We start from the raw sequence: 20,044 nt of genomic DNA, 5'->3' as shown, positions 1-20,044 counted from the left end.
GATTGAATCACATATGGAGCCTGATAGGTGAAGTAATATATACTCGATGCTTTTAAAGGTTCAGTTTTCCAAAGCTGAAAGGGCACCAAATCAGTTGGGAGGAATAATTTAAACAAAAAAAATATGAATGAGAATTAGGAATAGTTTTAGAACTAGATGCCCCAAAAGCAAGAATCAAGAAGGCCATATTGGTTTAAAAACAAAACAAAACAACCACCTGGCTTACAGGGGAAGTGAAGGCAGCTAGATTATATATATTATATATATAATACAGATATATATATATCAACAAATGGAAGAAAAGGCAAAATTGGTATTAATGAATATATATCAGAGGCGATGATGTGTGGAAAATGATAAGGGAAACAAAGGGAGAGATGGCAAAATCTATGCCAGCAGAGTTAAAGGACAATTAAAAGGAGTTTTTAAAGTACATTAGGAACAAAAAGAATCCTAACTATGGTGTTAGTTAATTCTATCATTTCCATCTAGTAATTATCAATAATGCAGAAAAGGCAAAAATGTTCAATAAATATTTTTATTCTGTATTTGGGGGAAAAACCAGATGTTATATAATGATGACACACTTGCCTTTCCAACAGCAACTCAGGAGTCTGTTAAACGACAGCTATTAATGTTAGACATTATAGATCAGGGGGTCTGGATAATTTATATCCAAGAGTTTTAAAAGAGCTAAGTGAGGAGCTCGCTAGACCATAAATGTTAATTTTCAATAAGTCTTGGAACACCGAGGAAGTTCCAGAAGACTGGAAGAAAGCTAATGTTGTACCAGTATTTAAAAAGGGTAAATGGGGTGATCTCTGTAATTATAGGCTTTTCAGTTTGACATTGATCCTGGACATGATAAAGGAGCAGTGGATACAGGATTTTGGTTTATAAAGAATTAAAGCAAAATAATCTAATTACAGTCATTGTGGGTTAATGGAAAATAGATCCTGTCAAACTAACTTTATCTTTTTTGGATGATATTAGAAGCTTGGGAAAGGTAATAATGTTGATATACTATGCTTAAACTTTTGTAAGGCATTTGACTTGGTACTGCACAACATTTTGATTTAAAAAACTAGAATGATACAAAGTTAAAATGGCACACATTAAATGGACTAACAGTTGGCTAAGTGATAGGTCTCAAAGTGTAACTCTAAACAGGGAATTATCATAGAGTTCTCACAGGGAAGCGGTTCTTGGCCCTAAGCTGTTTTAACATTTTTATTAATGACCTGGAAAAAACATAAAATTATTACTGATAAAGTTTAGAGATGACACAGAATTGAGAAGTGGTAAATAAATAAGACGACAGATCACAGTTACAGAGTAATCTAGATTGCTTGATAAGCTAGGTGCAAGCAACCAATATGCATGTTAGTTCATGCAAAATATAAGTGTATACATTTAGGAACAAAGAATGTAGGCCAGGTCTACAGGATGGGAGACTATATCCTGGAAAGCCATGACTGAAAAAGATTTGGGAGCTATGTTGGATAATCAAGTGAACATGTGCTCCCATTGTGATGCTGTGGCCAAAAGAGCTAATGGGATCCCTGGATGCATTAACAGGAGAATCTCGAGTAGGAGTAGAGAAGTTATTTTACCTCTGTATTTAGTAGCATCTCCTGAAATATTGTGTCCAGTTCTGGTGTCCACAGTTCTAGAAGGATGTTTATATATTGGAGAGGGTTAAGAGAAGAGACATAAGAATGACTGAAGTATTAGAAAATAGTTCCTGATAGTGCTAGACTGAAGGAGCTGAAACTGTTCAGCTCAACCAAGAGACGGTTAAGGGGCGACTTGATCGTTGTCTATAAACACCTATGTGGGAAAACTATTTGATAATGGGCTCTTCAGTCTAGCAGACAAAAGTATAACAAGGTCCAATGGCTGCAAGTTGAATCTAGACAAATTCAGACCGGAGATAAGGCAAGCATTTTTTTTTAACTGTAAGAGTAGTTACCCGTTTGAACAGTTTACCAAAGATTGTGATAGATTCTCCATCACTGGCAATTTTTAAATCAAGATTTTTTTCTTCTTCTTCTAAGATACTCTCTAGTTCAGAGGTGACCAACCTGAGTCTGAGAAGGAGCCAGAATTTACCAGTGTACATTGTCAAAGAGCCACAGATTAATATGTCAACAGCCTCCCATCAGCTCACAGCACCTCCCACGCACCAGTAGCCCTGCTGATCAGCGCCTCCCCCTCTCTCCCCGCACCTCCTGATCAGCTGTTTTGTGACATACAGGAGGTTCTGGGGGGAGAGAGGGGAAGAGCAAGGGCAGGCTCGGGGAGGGGGCCGGAATGGGAGAAGTGGGGGCAGAGCCAGGAGTTGAGCACTGAGCATCTCCCGGCACATTGGAAAGTTGGTGCCTTTAGTTCCAGTCCTGGTGTCAGTGCCTATACAAGGATCCACATGTTAACTTCTGAAGAGCTTCATGTGGCTCCGGAGCCACAGATTGGCCACCCCTGCTCTAGTTTAAAGGAATTATTTTGGCTAAGTTCTGTGGCTTGCGTTATACAGGAGATCAGGTTGGTTGATCACAATGGTCCCTTCTCTATTTGTAATCTGTGTGCCTTAGCCTTTCTGATTTTTGTTTCTACATGTTTGTGCTCTTCTCGTGTATTCCTCCTTACAATTCATCCATGTTTCCACTTTTTGTAGGAGTCCTTTTTGACTTTTTCAGGTCATTAAAGACCTCCCAAGGGAGCTATATTGGCCACTTCCTATTTTTATCTTTGCTTCACATCGGGATAATTTGGAGTTCTGCCTTCAATATTGTCTCTCTCAGAAACTACCAACTCACCTCAACTCCTTTTTCCCTTAGATTTTCTTCCCATGGGACCTTACCTAACAGTTTCCCAAGTTTGCTAAAGTTTTTTTTAAGTCTGTACTTATTCTGCTGCTCACTCCTTTCTTTTATTAGAATCATGAAATCATCATTTCATGATCTTTTTCACCTAAATTGTCTTCCACCCTCAGTGTTTTACTAATTTCTCTGTTCATCAGAATCAAGTCTAAAATGCATATTTCCCAGTTACTTTCTCCATCTTCTGAAAGAAGTAGTTGTCCCCAACACATTCCAAGAACTTAATGGAAATGTTGCTTTTTGCCATATTACGTTTCCAGCAAATGTCTGGATAGTTAAAATACCACATTACTACAAGGTCTTGTGTTTCGAATAGTTCTGTTTCTTCTATAAATTCCACCTCCTCCTTCCTGATTTCGTGGTCTATAGGAGACACCTACCATGATATCACTGTTTTTTACTTTTATCTTTACCCAGAGACTCTCAACTGTTCTGCCTCTCGCCTCCTCCTGAACCTCAGAATGTGTGTGTATATAATGCAACACCTCCTCCCTTCTTATCTGTCCTTCCTGAACAAGCTATATCCCTGTATACCATTATTCTAGTCATGAGACTTATCCCACCAAGTCTTTGTGATGCCAGTTAAGTCATAATTTATCTTAGCAAGAACTAGAGAGACTAGTACATATTTATTCCCCATACTCCTTGCATTTGTGTATAGACATCTAAGATGTCACCACTGATTTCTCTGTTGTTGCTCCTATGACCCTATTGTAATTTTCCATGTCCCTCTCCCAACATCTTAACCCGCTGTTAAGGTTGCCTTTTTTATACTTATCTGTGGGCTTTTGTCACCTGCACTCTTTGAAACTTGTTTAAGGCCCTTCTCACTAAGTTGATGAGCCAGTGTGTGAAAATGCTCTTCCCTTTCTTGGTCAGGTGAACCCCATCTTTTCCCAAAAGCAAATTCTGTTTCATGCAGCTTTAACAATCCCTCAGTCAAACATCATCAGGCTTTGAATCCTCAACATTTAACACCACAGCACACACTTACTCTACTTGAGCTACAGGATTAAATACGTCAGTTCATAGATTGAGGAGGGTCCCCCCGCGTCAGCTCAGGCTGCCTCTTTGTAAAATTCATAGTCGTTTGTGTGCCGGGCCTCTTGAACCCAATTAAAACCAGTATATGCAATTCCCTGCTAAGTTATATACCTGTCAAGGAATTTGCAATAATAACCTCTCCATCAGTGATTTTAGCTCCTACAAAAAGCTCTGAAAACCCTCCCCCAATGGAACCAGAATACCATTGCTAGCTCACAGATATATATAGATATAGATATAGATATATAACAATTCAAGAAATAATATTCTATGAATAATCCATGCCAATAGTATCTAGCACACCTCATTATAATAATATTTGACATTTCCACACTTCTAACATCTCATGTCTGTCACAAGGCTTGAACACTGAAGAATCTTTAGGGTACTTCCAGAAAAGATGGCTGAAGAATATTGGCAAAGCAGTGTGGGAAAGCATGCTCTGCTTCTATGACTGGCTTGCTCTATGGAAGATAGGCGTTAGTCCATTAAGGTCATGGTTGTTTATTATTTGTCTTTATTTATAAATAATATATACATTATAAATTAGCAAATGGAAGCCGTAGTCAGGGACCAGGACCCCATTGTGCTAGGTGCTATACAAACACCAAATAAAAAGATAGTCCTTACCCCAAAGATCTTACTGTTATAAACATAAAACAAAAGACAACAAATGGATGCAGGCTAATAGATAGATGGACTATAAGAAAACAATGAGGCTATGGTCAGCATGACAGGCAATGATCTCAGCACCTAAGCAGCCTAACATCTCCATTTCTTTTCCAATGGGAGCTTCAGGGGAGGTACCCATGGGCGAGGGGAAACATGCGGAGCCCTCTGCGCCCCTACCCCCATGGGCTGCAGGGATGTGGTGCCAGCCGCTTCCAGGAGTGGCGCGGAGCCAGGGCAGGCAGGCAGGGAGCCTTCCCTGGCCCCGGTGCGCGCTGCTGCAGCCCCAGAGCTACTCTGAGTAAGTGGCACTGGGCTGGAGCCTGAACCCCTCCTGCGACCACCCCCTAACTCCCTGCCCTAAGCCCCCTGCCTGCACCCCGCATCCTTCCTGCAGTCCAGCTCCCTATCCTAAGCCCCTGCCACACCCCTTCTGAACCCCAACTCCTTGCCCTGAGGCCCGCCACATCCCGCACCCCTCATGCACCTCAACCCCCTGCACCCTAACCCCCTTCCCTGAGCCCCCTCATACACCCCATACCCCTCCTCTGCCTCAACCCCTTTCCCTGAGCCCCTTCCTGCACACCGCACCTCCTCCCACACCCCAACCCCCTGCCCCGGCCCTGCAAGCAATTTCCCCACCCAGATGTGGCCCTTGGGCCAAAAAGTTTGCCCACCCCTGATGTAACTAGTGGGCAATGGAGGCTGGCATCTTGGTTTCATCACAGGGAGGAGCTGACATCTTGATCGTGAATGAGAGATAAGTGGTAGGTTGGGGATAGGTCATGAAGGGCCTTGAAAGTTACTCCTGGGGGGATTCTCTGTAACTGCACATCCACAGGAAACACCCTCCCCGACCCAAAGATTTCCTGTGTTTCCCTGCAGAAAATGGCAGGGAAGTAAAGGGAAGCTGCACTGGGGGAGAGGGGAAGGGCAGAGGTCGACCATGGGCACACTTTTGGGAGGGGTGGCCCCCTCCAAACAGAGGTGAGGCATGGAGAGGCGCACGGGCTTACATGCCACTGCCCCCCGTCATTCTGCAAGCACAGAGCTGCCCAGCTGAAGGAAGCTGTGTCTCAGCTCTGCTGACTCTGCAGCTGAACGCTGCCTCCTGGGTCCTAGTGCCAGTCGTTCCCCTTCTCTGTGCTGGGAACCTTCCTGTTTTCTATTCTTGCAACAGTGAGTGCCCGCGGTGGGGCTGAGTAAGGAGGGGTGAGGGGAAGAGGCAGTGGAGAGGGTAGAGGGATGGGAATGCAAAAGAAAAGAGAATGGGGAATTGCAGGGAAAAGCGGGAGTCCAGCATGTGGCATCCCCTTCACAGCAGCTGGGGCTCCCCTGTTAAGCAGGCCCATCGAACTCTCACCCTGACAAGCCCTACCTCTCTAAACCTGTACCTCTCTGAGATCCCTCCACCCCAGTGATCCCCAACCAGGACGCCCCAGTGATCCCCCAACCTGCACCTGGACGCTCACCATATCAAGCCCCACTCCTCCAGCACTCGGATTCCCCCCCCCCACCTGAGCCACCCAGACCCCCCCCGCTGAGTCCCATCTTCACACACCAAGCCCCTTTACCTGGATCCCATTGCCCCTGCACCCGGAACCCCGCAACGAGCCTCTGTGCATCTAGATCTCCCACTGAGCTAGCCTCACCCAGATTGCCCCACACTGAAACCTCTCGCCCCCATGCCTGGAACCCCCCACACTAAATTCCTCCATACTTGGAGCCTGCTGGGCTGAGTCTGCCCACCCACACCTGGCACAGAGGGGCAGGGCCTGCCCTTGAATTGTGTCAGGCCCTTGAATTGTGCAGCCTCACTGCTGAATCCCTGTACCAGGAGAGGTGGAGGCTTCAGAGTGATCTCTCACCTCAATGCAGCCAGTGGCCTGTGCTCCCACTGCCATGCTTGAGCCACATTTATTTATTGACAAAATTTGTAGAATTTTAAAATATTGTGTGCTGAATTTTTAATTTTTTGGTGCAGAATTCCCTCAGGAGTAGAAAGTGAAGACAAATAGCTTATGTTTGTGGAATAAAAGAGGGGCCAATGTAGGGATTCAAATAGAGGGGTAGAATGGTGAAAATGACCTGTTAAAGAATGATCTTTGCAGCAGTATTCTGAATGGATGTGAATGGTGCAAGATTACATTAGTCAAAGCCAGAAAGAAGAATGTTGCAATAATCAAGACATGTTAAGAGTCTGTACAAGAATTTTAACTGGGCAGATAAGGCCGTATCTTAGAGGTGTTACGAAGAAAGATTATTCGAGATTTGGACGTAGCCTGGAAGCGAGGCCCTAGGGAGAGGTCTGAGTCCAAGGTGACACGCAGGTTATGGGGCCGAATGACCAGCAGAACGATAGTGTTTTGTCCACAGTGATCAAGAAAGGAAGTGGCAGGGAGGGAGATTGAGCTCTTTTTAGTCGTGTAAAGCTTGAGCTGATATCTAGATATCCAAAAAGAGATGTCAGAGAAACAGGTTGAGATTTCAGTTTGGCCAGAAGGAGACGGGTCTGGAGTAGAGAGGAAATCTGAATGATCAGTTTAGACATGATAGTTGAATTTGTGTTTGCACATGAGATTATCTAGAGAGAAAATATAGAGGGAAGAGAGATGGGGATCAAGATCAGAGTCCTTTGGAACCCCTACAGAAAGTGGGAGGGGATGTTGAGAATCCTCTGAAGTTAACACTGAAGGAGTGATTAGAGAGGTTGGAGGAGAACCAGGAGAGGACAGAGTCTCAGAAGCCAACGGAGGACAAGATTTCATGAAGAAGAGCATGGTCTACTGGGTCGAAGACAGCTGGTGGGTCTAGGATGTACTCCCCTATTGGTCAGTCTGCTTACATTTTATTGTCTCTTGTTTTATATTTAGACTGTAAGCTCTTTGGGGTGAGGACCATCTTTTTAGTCTGTATGGCACCTAGCATTGATTCCTGATCAATGACTGGGGATCCTGGGCATTACGATAATACACTTAATAAATAATTTTATGTTGATATGCACTGTATTGAAGCTGAACCTCTTAACTTCACTGTGAACCCAAATAAACATAGAGGTAAACCATAAAGCTCCTGGTGCGCCATGTATGCTTTTAATTTACCCATGCTCATGCTGTTTTCTGGCTGTTATGCCAGAAGCCTACCTGAAGGCCAATGGCTCACAGTTGCAATGCTGGCTCAGACATCTTGCAGATATGAGGTTCAGCTTGCCATTGAGTCTCCTCCTCTTCCTCCGTTACAACAAAGTAGCTGAATGAGGTGCTGCCCCTGCCAATAAGGAACATTTCCCTTGTAGTTTTGTATATAAATATTGTTCAAAATTTGGGTGGGACCTGAATGAACAAACATGACTGAAAATGCATGGAACATGCAACTATTGTATGTTGCTTTCTTTGAGTAAGGAAAGTTTTAAAGATTCCTTGGAGAAATAATCAAATTGGTTACAAAGTGCCTCCCTCCCATCTTTGTGAATGGGTTAAAAAATTAATTGTAAAACTGAAATTGGTGTTATATTATTTCACCTAGATTATTTTATCCCAAATTCTAAAAACACAAAATCTGAAAAATACATTGTCTCACATATATATATATTTTCAGATTGAGTTGGGTCCGTTCTTGGACTATACCAAAGAAATTTTTAATAGTAGCAAAATTTACAAATTATAATACAGTTTTCTTTAATGGCTGAAATGTTTCGATACTTTTCATAGATTTAAGCTAGTTTGAAGTTTTTTCTGTAAAATAGGTACACTATGTTACCAGTAACACATGAATCCTATGGCATTAAGCCAAGACAGTAAATGAAGGTTATGGATTGTTTGCCAAGTGCAGTTCTGTGTGCTGCTTGATTCTGTAGGGGACTGGCAGTGCCAAGGAACAAAGACAGCTCTGTTTTTTAAGTTTATGATATGGATCGTTGGACAGAGTTTGTGCTTGATTGTGAAATGAGGCAAATGCTGATTTAAACTAATGCTGAAATGTATATAACTGTAAAATAAGCTGCTGTTCAAGTGTATAAGTTCGTGTTTCAACAACAAACTCAGATATTAGTGTTTTCTATCAGTCTCAGAAATAAGTCACCTACATATTGCATGTTACAAGACACTCATTTTTGAATGATATATTAATTTTATCTTCAGTGGTTTTATATCACTGGTTTTACAAAAATATTGTAAATTACAAGAGTAGGCCACACTGGTATAAATCTTTTTATATTGGTGCAGCAGAACTACTGTAGCTGTTTGCACCAGTTTTAACTATCTCAAAATATAGAGGTCCTTAGCCTGGTTAGTGGATTTTCACTGAGAACACTGTAAAATAAAATACTAAAATGGAAATTAATTTATCATTTACCTTTCACTACTATTCCATGCATATGTGGGTCTAGTTAAGTATTTTTAGCAAAATATTTTCGTTAGTGTGCTAAAGCATTGCTATAGTAGATATTAATTTTCTTTGTTATTAAGTTGCAGTCTATTAATAAAGCTTTGTCCAAACACTCAAACTTGTCAACCCTCCAGACAGCCTTGTGATTTATATTTTAACAAGTGCCTGCCTTGGATATTATTAAGAATTGTCTGCTTTGTGACAGATGTTCTGCAGAGAGTTCAGAATTTCAGTAATTAAATATCACAAAAATATATTGCACTTTGTAACAGGCATATTCCAGTTGTTTCAATACTGGAATAAATTGCAGCAGTGGAACTCTTACTTAAAGGCTTAGTATAGGGGGTGCGGGGGAAGGCCTAGGTGAATGGAAGTAGTTAGTAAAAGAAGTAACAGTACATTTTTCTTTAGGAAGGTCAACAACTACAGACATCTTATTAAAGGTTGAACTAAAATGCTTTTTAAAAACGAAGATCGCAAAGTATTAGCCTAGTGCAGGTATAGAATTAAAAATAATTTCAAAACAAAATACTGCTGTTTATTTCTTGCTTGCTTGACAAGTTGGGAAACCAAGTTTCTGTTTCCCCTGAAAGAGCTGCTGATATCGCTAATAGCTAAAGCCCTGATTTTTATAGGTGCTGAACCCACAACTCCAAGTCATGTCAATATGAGAAGCTTTCACAGAGCTAAACTATATGATATGATTATCCTTGAAGCATAAGGGAGTGAAGGAAGTCCTGCTCAGTGCCAGAGAATTGATGAGCATCTCAAGAAATGTATGAAGTTGATGTAAATGAAGTCTAAAGAAATGCTGTTTCTCTTTCTCTGCTGCCATCTCTTCTCATGACCAACCTTGGTGCTGGTGAAAATAGTTGAAATTTTTCAAAAAAAGATAGCAGAAGGAAAATCTAGTGAAGTTAATGTGACTAAAGATTTTATTTTAAAATATGTCTTTGGTGGGGGTGAGGAAGAGCTCTCGTATCCTTGACTGCTGGCTAGGAGTATGAAATCATAGAATTGTAGGACTGGATCTCAAGAGGTCATCTAGTCCAGCCCCCTGGCAGGGCCAAGTATATCTAGGAGACCTTCCACCTCTTATCATCTGCCAGTGGTGGAAGAAGGCACTATCCATCTCTCCTAAATATTTCCCCACACATTCAGATAACTCTGATTGTGAAGAGATATGTTTAGTCCAATAGACCCCTTGAAATCACCTTTCCCTGGATGAGTTCTGCTAAAGATGTAATTTGGGGTCCATGCAGCCTGTTTAAATTGATTTCCCTAGCTATTGAAATCAAAAATTATCCAATCTACAGGTATCAGAAATGTCTTTAAAACATTCCTAAAACCCTGATTGCCATATGTGACAATTGGCTTGAACCATTCCGATTCTATCACTTGGAACTGGCAGGCCTAGAAGGCCATGGAGTACCAAAATTCAAATTATTTTTGAGGAAAGGATAAGAATCCCCTTGAATTAAAGTACAGTTATGCAGCCTTAATTTAGGCTAGGTAATGTCCTAAAGTGAGCACAGATATCATGGTGTGATGCATTGGTTTTGTGTATAAGGTATCATGAACTGCTATAGAAGAAACCCTACCCTGAAGAAGGTCTTTAGTGGGCAAAAGACCCTTCAGTTCACCTTTTAATTTTTAACCTCACATAATTTTATGGTTTCATGTCTTGGTATATTTATTGCATTCCAGTTTACTGTTACGTCTGTCATTTGGAATAATTCAGTATGAGAACAGGGGTAGTCAAGAATTGATTTCATATTATTTTCTTGGCAAACTGTTTGCTCCCCACCCCCGCCGCTCCCCGGACCTCCATAAAATAAAGAATGTACCACTGTTTTTTGTTTAAAGCGTTTGGATGAAATAATGACTTATGTTTGGTAATCGCAACCTTCCTTATGATTTTTTCTATCTGCTGTGTATGTGAATTAAAACCGAAGAGTAGATTATGAGCATAATTGCTGAATTTTTAGAATAATTGTTTGGAAACAGTTTTTTATATTAGATACTGCACCTCACACTTTTTTTTCCTCTTTAGAAAGTCTGCTGCATTGTTCGTTCTGTTTTTAATGCAAACGATAATAACTAATAAAAGCACAAAGCATGTAGAATTAAATTTACAGTAGTTTATGGCAAGTTATCAAATAAAATCTGTCATGTCTTTTTGTTTATTGTAACTGTATATATAAGTTGGCAATTCTTGTACAATAGCAGCAAAACACACATTTTTATTGAGTTGTAAATATTTGGCAGCGAAGAGCAACTATGAGGTTGTATTCGGAAAATGAGGGGAAAAAATGTACGCTTAAAACTCCCCTTTTCTTTTGAATCAGTTATAAACTGTTAACATATATTGTGGGAAACGAAAGGGCTTCCAAATAGTAAAACCCTGCCAGACTTCACAAATCCATTTCATCTTGCAGTGTGGTGGGACTGAAGCAGCAAAAGACGTATAGCTTAATTCCCTGGCTGTGAATGTACCGTCTTCTGATCTGAGTGCTTGTTGGTCTTAAATCAGTCCCGTATTAAAGCTATTATCCTGCACCCATCTTTTTTCCCCCTCCCTAGTTTTAGGGCTATTTGTTGGCACTTTTATAATAATAATAGTGAATGAACAAACAGCAAACTAAGTTAGGTTTCTGGTGTGTGTTTCTTTAAAAAAAAATCAGAATCAAAGCTGTTTACATTGTTTATTACACTGAGATTTGAAAGAAAGAGAGAGAAAAAACTTAGATTTTGTAAAATACTAATACACTGCACAAATTCCATTTTACTTATCTTTGCTAACAAATAAAGATTAGATTGTTTTGAGAGTTAGATCCAATAGCAGTTCTTGTTTATTATCTAAAACAGTTTAGGAAATCAGAATTGTTTAGTAGCAGTTTGCTATAAAATTGTAGAAGGGCTAGAGTGTTAAAATCCAAATTTCAAAGTAGCAGCCGTGTTAGTCTATATTCGCAAAAAGAAAAGGAGTACTTGTGGCACCTTAGAGACTAACAAATTTATTAGAGCATAATGCATCCAATGAAGTGAGCTATAGCTCACGAAAGCTTATGCTCTAATAAATTTGTTAGTCTCTAAGGTGCCACAAGTACTCATTTTCTTTTTGAAAATCCAAATTGACATTCTCCTTTAGGAGCGAGACAGACAGCAGAGGCCTACCCTTTGTATTCTTATATCCTGTCTCTTTCAAGTAAATCGGGAAAGTGAAAACTTGATATCTGCATTTGCTGTATGGCAAGGACGGTAAACTTGAGCTGTCAGTCTCGCCACTAGTCTGGCTTTGTCTATAGTTAAAATTATGACCCACTCTCTCTGGCCAGCCAAATGAGTAATCAGTAATGTGACTCGTGCTGGAAGTGACTCCATCACCACCTGTGACGGGGGATTAGTTACAGTTTACAGAGCACCGCCTCTTCCCTTCTTGCAACATGCCCTAAGCAAAGAGCTGGTTTCTCATTTGGGTGTCTGCGCTGCTGGAAGCTATTGCACTGTGTTTCCAGGCAGAGAGAAGTATCCTTCGAGAGGCTTTTTTCCTGTGGATATCTAGCTGCTGTCTCGATGTGCTCAGTCTGTTTGGAGTGTCTGCTTGGTTATGTAAGCAGCCTCGGCAGAAATTATCATGACCCAGATCTGGGGACGCAGTAGTGCTTCAGCTGCAGGATTTCTCAGTCGTTAACACCACACCGTTGATGACAAAGACCGAGTTGTAATCCGCCTCTGTGCCAGGGCTGAGACGGAGACAGGATTTGCTCGTCGAATACTTGTTAGGTTACAGCCTGGGCTTGATTTTCATTTCTTAGCTTTTCTGAATGTTCAGTGTCAAAGATGCAAGTGAATCCAGAAAAAGTTGATTAAAAACATTTTCTTTTGATTTTGAAGACTAAAGTGGTGTGTATGAGTGGGTGAGATCCTGTGAAAACACTGTTCTAGAACAAATGGGAGATTTACCAGCTATCTGACTGCCATGACTTGTAAGAAAGCTACTTTGAGACTATCGAGGACAAAGTAAGGTTTATATTTTGTTCTTTTCTTGTCTTTTTTGAATTAATACTTAAGTTTTAGATTTTTTTTTTCTTCACTGAGTGTGGAATGGGCTATTTGACATTTCTGTTTTAGAAATATAGCAAAACAGTATTTCACTTTAAAAATAGTTTTTAATAAAACTCAGTGCTCTTAGGACATTTAGAAAGGAGTAATAGATAGATAGATAGATAGATACAGTATAAGAAGCTGCTGGTAGGCTGTGTATGTTGCCCTTACTTCACTCAGTGTTTTTAAACAGTTTGACTTTTATTCCAGATATGCTGATTTTTCTTCTCATAGCACCCCAGGTATTTTCTAACAACTGTGGTGGTTGTTCCAAAACCCTACCTGGCTGAGAGATTAGATCTGACATTTCTACAGGATACTAATGTTATGTTAAATAAAACTTGCAGTATCATATTAAGATATTGGTTATATTAATGTTTGTTTGCAAACCTCGTATTTGTGAGATGCAAAAGATGTCAACAAAAACCGATTTTTATATAGGTAGTTTTCTAAAAATATTTAAAGGATTGAGTACAGTCAAAATTAAAAAATCATGGGAAAAATAATGAGAATGATGTATGTATTTCCTGTTACCTTTTAAATGGTGTGCTTTCAACATGGTGTGTGTTGAGCAGCTCAATTGTGTTGTAAGGACTGTGGCTGATTTATTTTAAAAATGCCTTTCAGGGAAGGCTCGTCTGGTCTGCTTTTTCTCATGTGAATGGAATGTAGTGCAGCATGGAACTCCAAACAGGATACAGTTGTTCTAAGCATTTTTCCTATGTAGTGGTAGGCCATAATAAGGCAGACATCCACACACTATTGGGAATTTATTGTAGTTTGGTTTAGTGTGTGATATTCTAGTTAACACAAGTTAGTGCCATTTGTGTAACCAGAAGGTAGATATTCTTTTCCAGCTCTGAATATGGAATATAAAAGCAATTTTTCTGTTACTTTAACTGTCTTCTGCATTAGTATTGAATTATAGACTGTTCTGTGGCCAGAATAGTATTCCACAGTGACTTTCATCAGATGGCAGCTCCCTAAGGCTGTAGAAGTACCTAGCAGAATGATAGATCTGCCCAGTCTTGAATTACTTACTTATGCACATGTTCTATTTACATTTCTTTACATTCCAAATGCACTTAGACCAATAAAATATTTAGTACTAATTCACTGGAAAAGCCAGAATAATGTTAGCAGAATTTAAGTTTTTGCTTTATTAAAATAAATGCATACATAATATCTTGTTTTCAGATATGAAGATGGTGTGTTGGCATGTTAGTAGAACACGTGATTATGCTTCTGATGACTTAAGTATTTAGATGAATAATGGATACATTGTTTGCCACTTAAAACTGGGTGTATGTTGAATTTAGATTTTAGATGTGCCCTTCATATTTTTTTTAAGAACATGTTAGAAATTATTCATAGATGAAAATGTATCTAATGCATGTAGTAAATACTAAAATAAATTTATATATCGGAATATATTTAGTTGATTATAAAGGTATGTGTGTTGTGATTTTTTTGTGTGTGAAATACTTAAATTTTTTTCACTTACAAGATCAGTGCAGTTACTTAAATGTAAAGATCTAGTTTACCTTTTTGTAGATTCAGGTCATTTAGTACCGTAGAACTTGTGTAATATGGTAGAAACAAATTATTAAAATAATAGTTGAAGGAATTTGTGTACATCACAGCTTGATATGTCAAAAACAAAAATGGCCCACCAGTTTGGCCTAAAAGAATTGGAAACTCTTGTTAATTACCCCTGAGGTTCTAAAAATTTTAGTTTTAGCCAGTACTAACAGTTGTTAAACATTACTCCCAGAACCCTTTGACCTAAGTTGAAAAGCTGGGATGTGTCCTAAATTATGTGTTTTTCAAATTGGAAAATGACTAGCTCTCTCACAGGAAATACAACAACCTTTGGCTCTTTTATGAGAGAGAGGTTATAAGAAATGAGCTTGAATTTCAAAACTCATTTTATTTCTTTTATTTTTGCTACTTGATAAAATTACTTCTGAGTATAAATCATGGCAACAAACAGCTATTGGGAAAAAATATAGCTGTTTGGAGGTTTAATGATGAAGCAGCATAATGAGAATGTGCCAGTGTTTGTGTTATCTTAATTAAACAGTTTGACTAGAAAATAATATATAGAAAAGTAAGTTTAATTACTAGCATATATAAAATTAGTGTGTATGATCTTTTCAAGTATAGTTTTAAATAAAAAATGTATCAAGTTTTCTGTATTTTTGCTAAAGAAAGCAATATTTATGAATTGAATATTTATGAATATTAATGTTACACTTTTAGTTAAAAACAGTAACAGTTGTTTAATTTCAATACTTTTTAATGGATAAAATGCTGTAAATGTTTACTAGGCAAATGGGTATTTTAACAAGGCTAATACACCATATAAGAACAATATCTAAATGACCTTAATGTGAGCTGAAGAGTGGGGCTTTAGGCATTTGAGTTCAATACCCACCTAAACAAGATGTAATAATATTAATTCATATTAAATATTTGAACATACCCTAATGAACTAACCACACAATTATTTATTCAGCTATAACTTGAGTATTCCTTGCAATGAAAATTAGCCACTGTAATGTAGACATTCTAAAAATAATGTTCTATAGACAGCAGCTCTCAAGTTTGAGGTCCGTGGACCCCACTGGTGCCCTCTGTGCTCTTGCTGATGGTCTTCAGAGAGCTGGTTGGTCACATGGTAGTGGACTGCTTTGTTTCCAGCTGCTTAATTGGATTAAATTGATGTAAAAATACACTATACATTTTCTTGATACAACTACTTTATGTAAGCAATATCTATAGTTGTTACAGGGGTACTGTGATCATAAGTGGGTGAGATGGTTTCTGTGATTGCAGAGGTGAGGGGAATTTGTCTACAAGACCCACAATATGAAAAAGTTTGAGAAACTCTGTTAGGCAATTTATTAAATATTTAACCCACCCAATTTCTGCATCAAGATCACAAAAACCTGAAAGTTACATGGTGGTGGTAGCCTGAGAGCTATGCTAGATGCCGTTGTTGATTAGTCTCTCAGGTTTTATGGGTTTTTTTTACCCATTTTATGTCTCTTGTGGCATGGGATACTGCTTATTGGAATTCCCACTGTCTGTGCTGGCGGGTAGAAAAATGAAGAAACAGTTGAAGAATGACAGGTTTTTTTACTTGATGCTTTGCTTCTTCAAATCCCTTACTACATTCCAGTTCTGGAGTCTCACTGATGGAATCTGGACTGTTTTTCCAAGAATTTTGACTTCTCTTTATAGATGTTTTATATAAGAATGTTTTCCATTACTGCCTGGGAAATTTCAAACTAAGCACATTCAGCTGGCCTGCCACCCCTGTTCTAGGGAGGTGTGGCATTGCACAGTTTTGGTTTATTTTCTGTCTGTCTGCTTGTAGGAGGACTTATATTCCCAGACTGTCTGGGCTGGCCTATTAAGGGGGTTAGAGAAACTAAATTAGTAGGTATTAAATTACTTCTCTGAGTAGAGAACCACATTCACAGATCCATGATTTGGGATCAGTTCATACAATACCTGCAATCAGATAAACTGGTGTTTTATATGTAACTAACTATGTAGTATTGCTCAATGACAAGCATTAAGTCACACTCCAGATAGTTGTTTTTTGTTGTTGTTGTTGTTTGTTTGGTTAATTACATTTTATGTACAGATATATGTATACAGAATCATTTTTGTTGACTTAAATTTTTAAGGCAATATAAAAAAATCAGTTTGAAGAAGTAGAGTATATGTAAATATGCAGATGCTAATCAGTAAATAGAAAAACTAAACCATCAGAATTGTTAAATTAATCTGCTTGTTCTTTAAAACTTACTTTGGCACACATGGTTTGTTCCAGATTATAGGGTTTGAACTCCATTCTTTACTGACTCAAAAGACTAACTATTCCAAGGCCAGCTATATGTAAACAACTTGAGTAAAGGAATTCTGTAAGGTATTAGAAGTTACATAATTACCAATCATTGAGGATCCATGATTGCCCAACATTTCTGCACATTCTTTCCTTTCTCTCTCTTCCTTTCCTTCTGCCCCTTCTCATCTTCATTCCCCTCCCTCAAATAATCTCCTGTGGCTATCATACTTTTGAGGACTACTGATTGCCTGGTGAGTTTTTTTCCTTCTCAGAGACAGTAATAGAAGGGATTATAATTGAGAAAATACAGAAATGAGCAATGTAGCATGCTAAATCTGCATGGTAAATATAGAGAAAGTAGCTCCCTTCCCCCAGATAGGACATAGTTAAAATAAACTAATACATGGCTCTGGGAATATGTCTCCTCGTTTGCTGGATAGGTGCCAGACCTGCTAAACTCTGCAGGTTTTAATTATTTTTTTACCGATACCAGTAACAAGACAACACCCTAATAAAACATAGTAACCCCTGGTGATGGTATTCTTAATTTGTAAATGAATAACAGTGAAGTTAATTTGTCTTCCAGTTGTGTTTTGTACGGAATGAAGTCTGCACAACAGCTCTAAAAGGAAGTGTTTAAGAGGGTGGGGTTTTGTTTCCAATTCTATTATTTTAGAGATGTTAGTAGTACAGTGAATTCTTTTTCTAGAAGAAATAAATCTATTTTTAGGATGATTTCATAGTATGTTCCTATTTGGATTTAGATAAATAAAGCAAGTGTGAAATTACTTATTTCCACTTCAACTGAAAAAAAGGGGGGGTTGGAGAGACAGATTCAGCATGTCCTGTTGTGGAACAGTGATTCATAACGGAGAAGCTCCTGCCTGGTTGGTGAGGTACTAGACGTTTTAATGGAGTGGTGCTACAGAGATGCTAGCTGCCAGTTTTTCTTGTTTCATGTTTAGCATATTGGTGTAGATTATGATTGCTGCACGTTTAGGTGACTGAAGAAAAATTCTGTGTGTGATTGTCCCAGGCACGTTATTTTAGCTATCTGTTCACCCTCACTTGCACACATACTCTCTCACATATGTGGCATTTTCACTAATCTCTATATTATACATTTTGAGTGTATGTATGTTTCTTATTTTTTCCTTTTTTCTCCTGTATTCTTACCTTACGTTCTTGGTTTTGATGTATTTTCCTTTTATTGCCTGTATTCCCTCATTCCTGATTTTCTATCTTGTACAGTTTTCTTCATCTGCTCTTCCTTTTTTTCGCTACATTTTGCACTTTCTTTGCTGAAAGTCCCCTTTCTTGTCTTCCCCCAGTCCCTTAATCACTTCGTCTTTCTACTGTCAGCCCATTTTCACAACCTCATCATATCTCCTTTTGCTATCCTCAGTCACTTTCCCGGGATTCCCTCTCACCAATCTGTCATCTAACTCCTCCTCTTGGTAAACCCCTGTCCAGTCACACTGTCACTATACTTTTTCTGGTATGGGAAACTCCACCCCCACTGATCAGAGTGACTGCTCAAGGGGCACCTTCTTCTCCAGTTATATTTTCTTCCCACTCCTTCCTGCACTAAATGGGAGAGTATGAAAGCATTTTGGGGCCAGAGGAGGCGGCAGAATTTCCACTTGGGAGAAGCACATCATTTTGAGTCAATGTACAGAATTTCCCCATCCTCCTGTTCTCTGCCACTTATATTACCTCTCCTACTTTCATCTTCCCTTCTGCACACCCTCCAGGCTATATTACTCCTTCCCCTACCAGCGATCAGACTCAGCTGCTCCAACACAGCAGCCTCAGACAAAACAGCTTTTAAGCCTCCAGTGACATGCTCTTCTCTCTCCTTGGAGGGCTTTTCCACACTTAGAGAAATTATCTGATAGTTCTTTCTCTAAGTGTGGAAGAAGCCCTCCAAGGAGAGAGAAGAGCATGTCACTGGAGGCTTAAAAGCTGTTTTGTCTGAGGCTGCTGTGTTGGAGCAGCTGAGTCTGATCGCTGGTAGGGGAAGGAGTAATATAGCCTGGAGGGTGTGCAGAAGGGAAGATGAAAGTAGGAGAGGCAATATAAGTGGCAGAGAACAGGAGAATGGGGAAATTGACCAAGCATGGTGGAAGAGAATTCAGCCGAGATGAAGGGTGCAGTCTCATGTCTGCATTTCCTTCCACCATGTTGTTTTAAGCAGATGCTGCTGTGAAAGCCTGACCTGCAGGCTGAAAGAGGCAACCTGAATATGCAGCTGGGGCCAGGGTAAAATCCTGTGCTCTGAAATGGAACATTGATCTTCTGTGGTAAACACTCTCTTGCTCAACAACAATGTGGACAAGGAAGACTATGTATTGCAGTTCTGTGTTCTCACCCTAGTCTTTTCACTGACAGCACAAACAAACCAGCAAAATACATTCAGGTTCCTATCTTAAATGACTAGTTGTTCTGAATGAGCAAGAGATAATTTAAGTATTAACTGGGTTATCATAACACATGTGATTTTATATTTGCTGGAACAATGGGGTAAAGGAGGAGCCAGATCTTATCTTGGTTCTTTTGAAATTCTTAGCTTTGTTCATTTTATTTTTTCAGACATTCAAGCCCTTGGTTGGAAAAAGTGTGTACAGTTCAATCACTGCAGTAGAATTCCTTGTGGACAAACAACTGGATTTTGTAACTGAAGATAGTGCCTTTCAGCCCTATCAGGTAAGAGATATGGGTAGTGTACAAGTCCAAGTCATCCAGTTTAATTGAATCCCATGTGCCTTATTTTTAAAAGCTTTTTATAGCCAAATCCTGTGTAATATTGAGCCCATTCATTTCCCATTGGTCAATGGAAACAGAAGGTGCTCACCATTTCACAGACTTTAGTGGTGAATCTGTAAGGGGAAAAAAAACTACATATACTGTGTCACAGATCAGCTATAGCTCACGAAAGCTTATGCTCAAATAAATTCGTTAGTCTCTAAGGTGCTACAAGTACTCCTTTTCTTTTTCCTTCAAAATAAAATTTCTAACCTGTTTGTTAAAAGTTAACTAATAAAGCTAATTATGGAGTAAATAATAGTATATTGTCTATTCTACTGGAGATGTGCTTTGG

The 20,044-nt window shown here is 39.2% G+C and overlaps 1 protein-coding gene across 4 annotated transcripts in view; it reads left to right on the top strand.

Moving 5' to 3' along the window:
- JMJD1C (jumonji domain containing 1C) overlaps nucleotides 1–20,044 on the top strand; it is a 322,463-nt gene that overhangs the window by 176,366 nt on the left and 126,053 nt on the right. For 3 of the 4 annotated variants that reach the window (XM_038409078.2, XM_043519474.1, XM_043519475.1), the window contains exon 3: nucleotides 19,537–19,650. In XM_038409078.2, the coding sequence (XP_038265006.1) occupies nucleotides 19,537–19,650 (114 nt within the window). Of the gene's footprint in view, nucleotides 1–12,431; nucleotides 13,002–19,536; nucleotides 19,651–20,044 lie in introns of those variants that run through there. The other variant, XM_038409080.2, reaches the window with a different exon arrangement.

The sequence above is a fragment of the Dermochelys coriacea genome, chromosome 7 (genome assembly GCF_009764565.3).
Source record: "Dermochelys coriacea isolate rDerCor1 chromosome 7, rDerCor1.pri.v4, whole genome shotgun sequence".
Taxonomy (NCBI): Eukaryota; Metazoa; Chordata; order Testudines; family Dermochelyidae; genus Dermochelys; species Dermochelys coriacea.
Note: the sequence above shows the minus strand (reverse complement) of the source record. Positions and strands in the feature narration are given on the sequence as shown.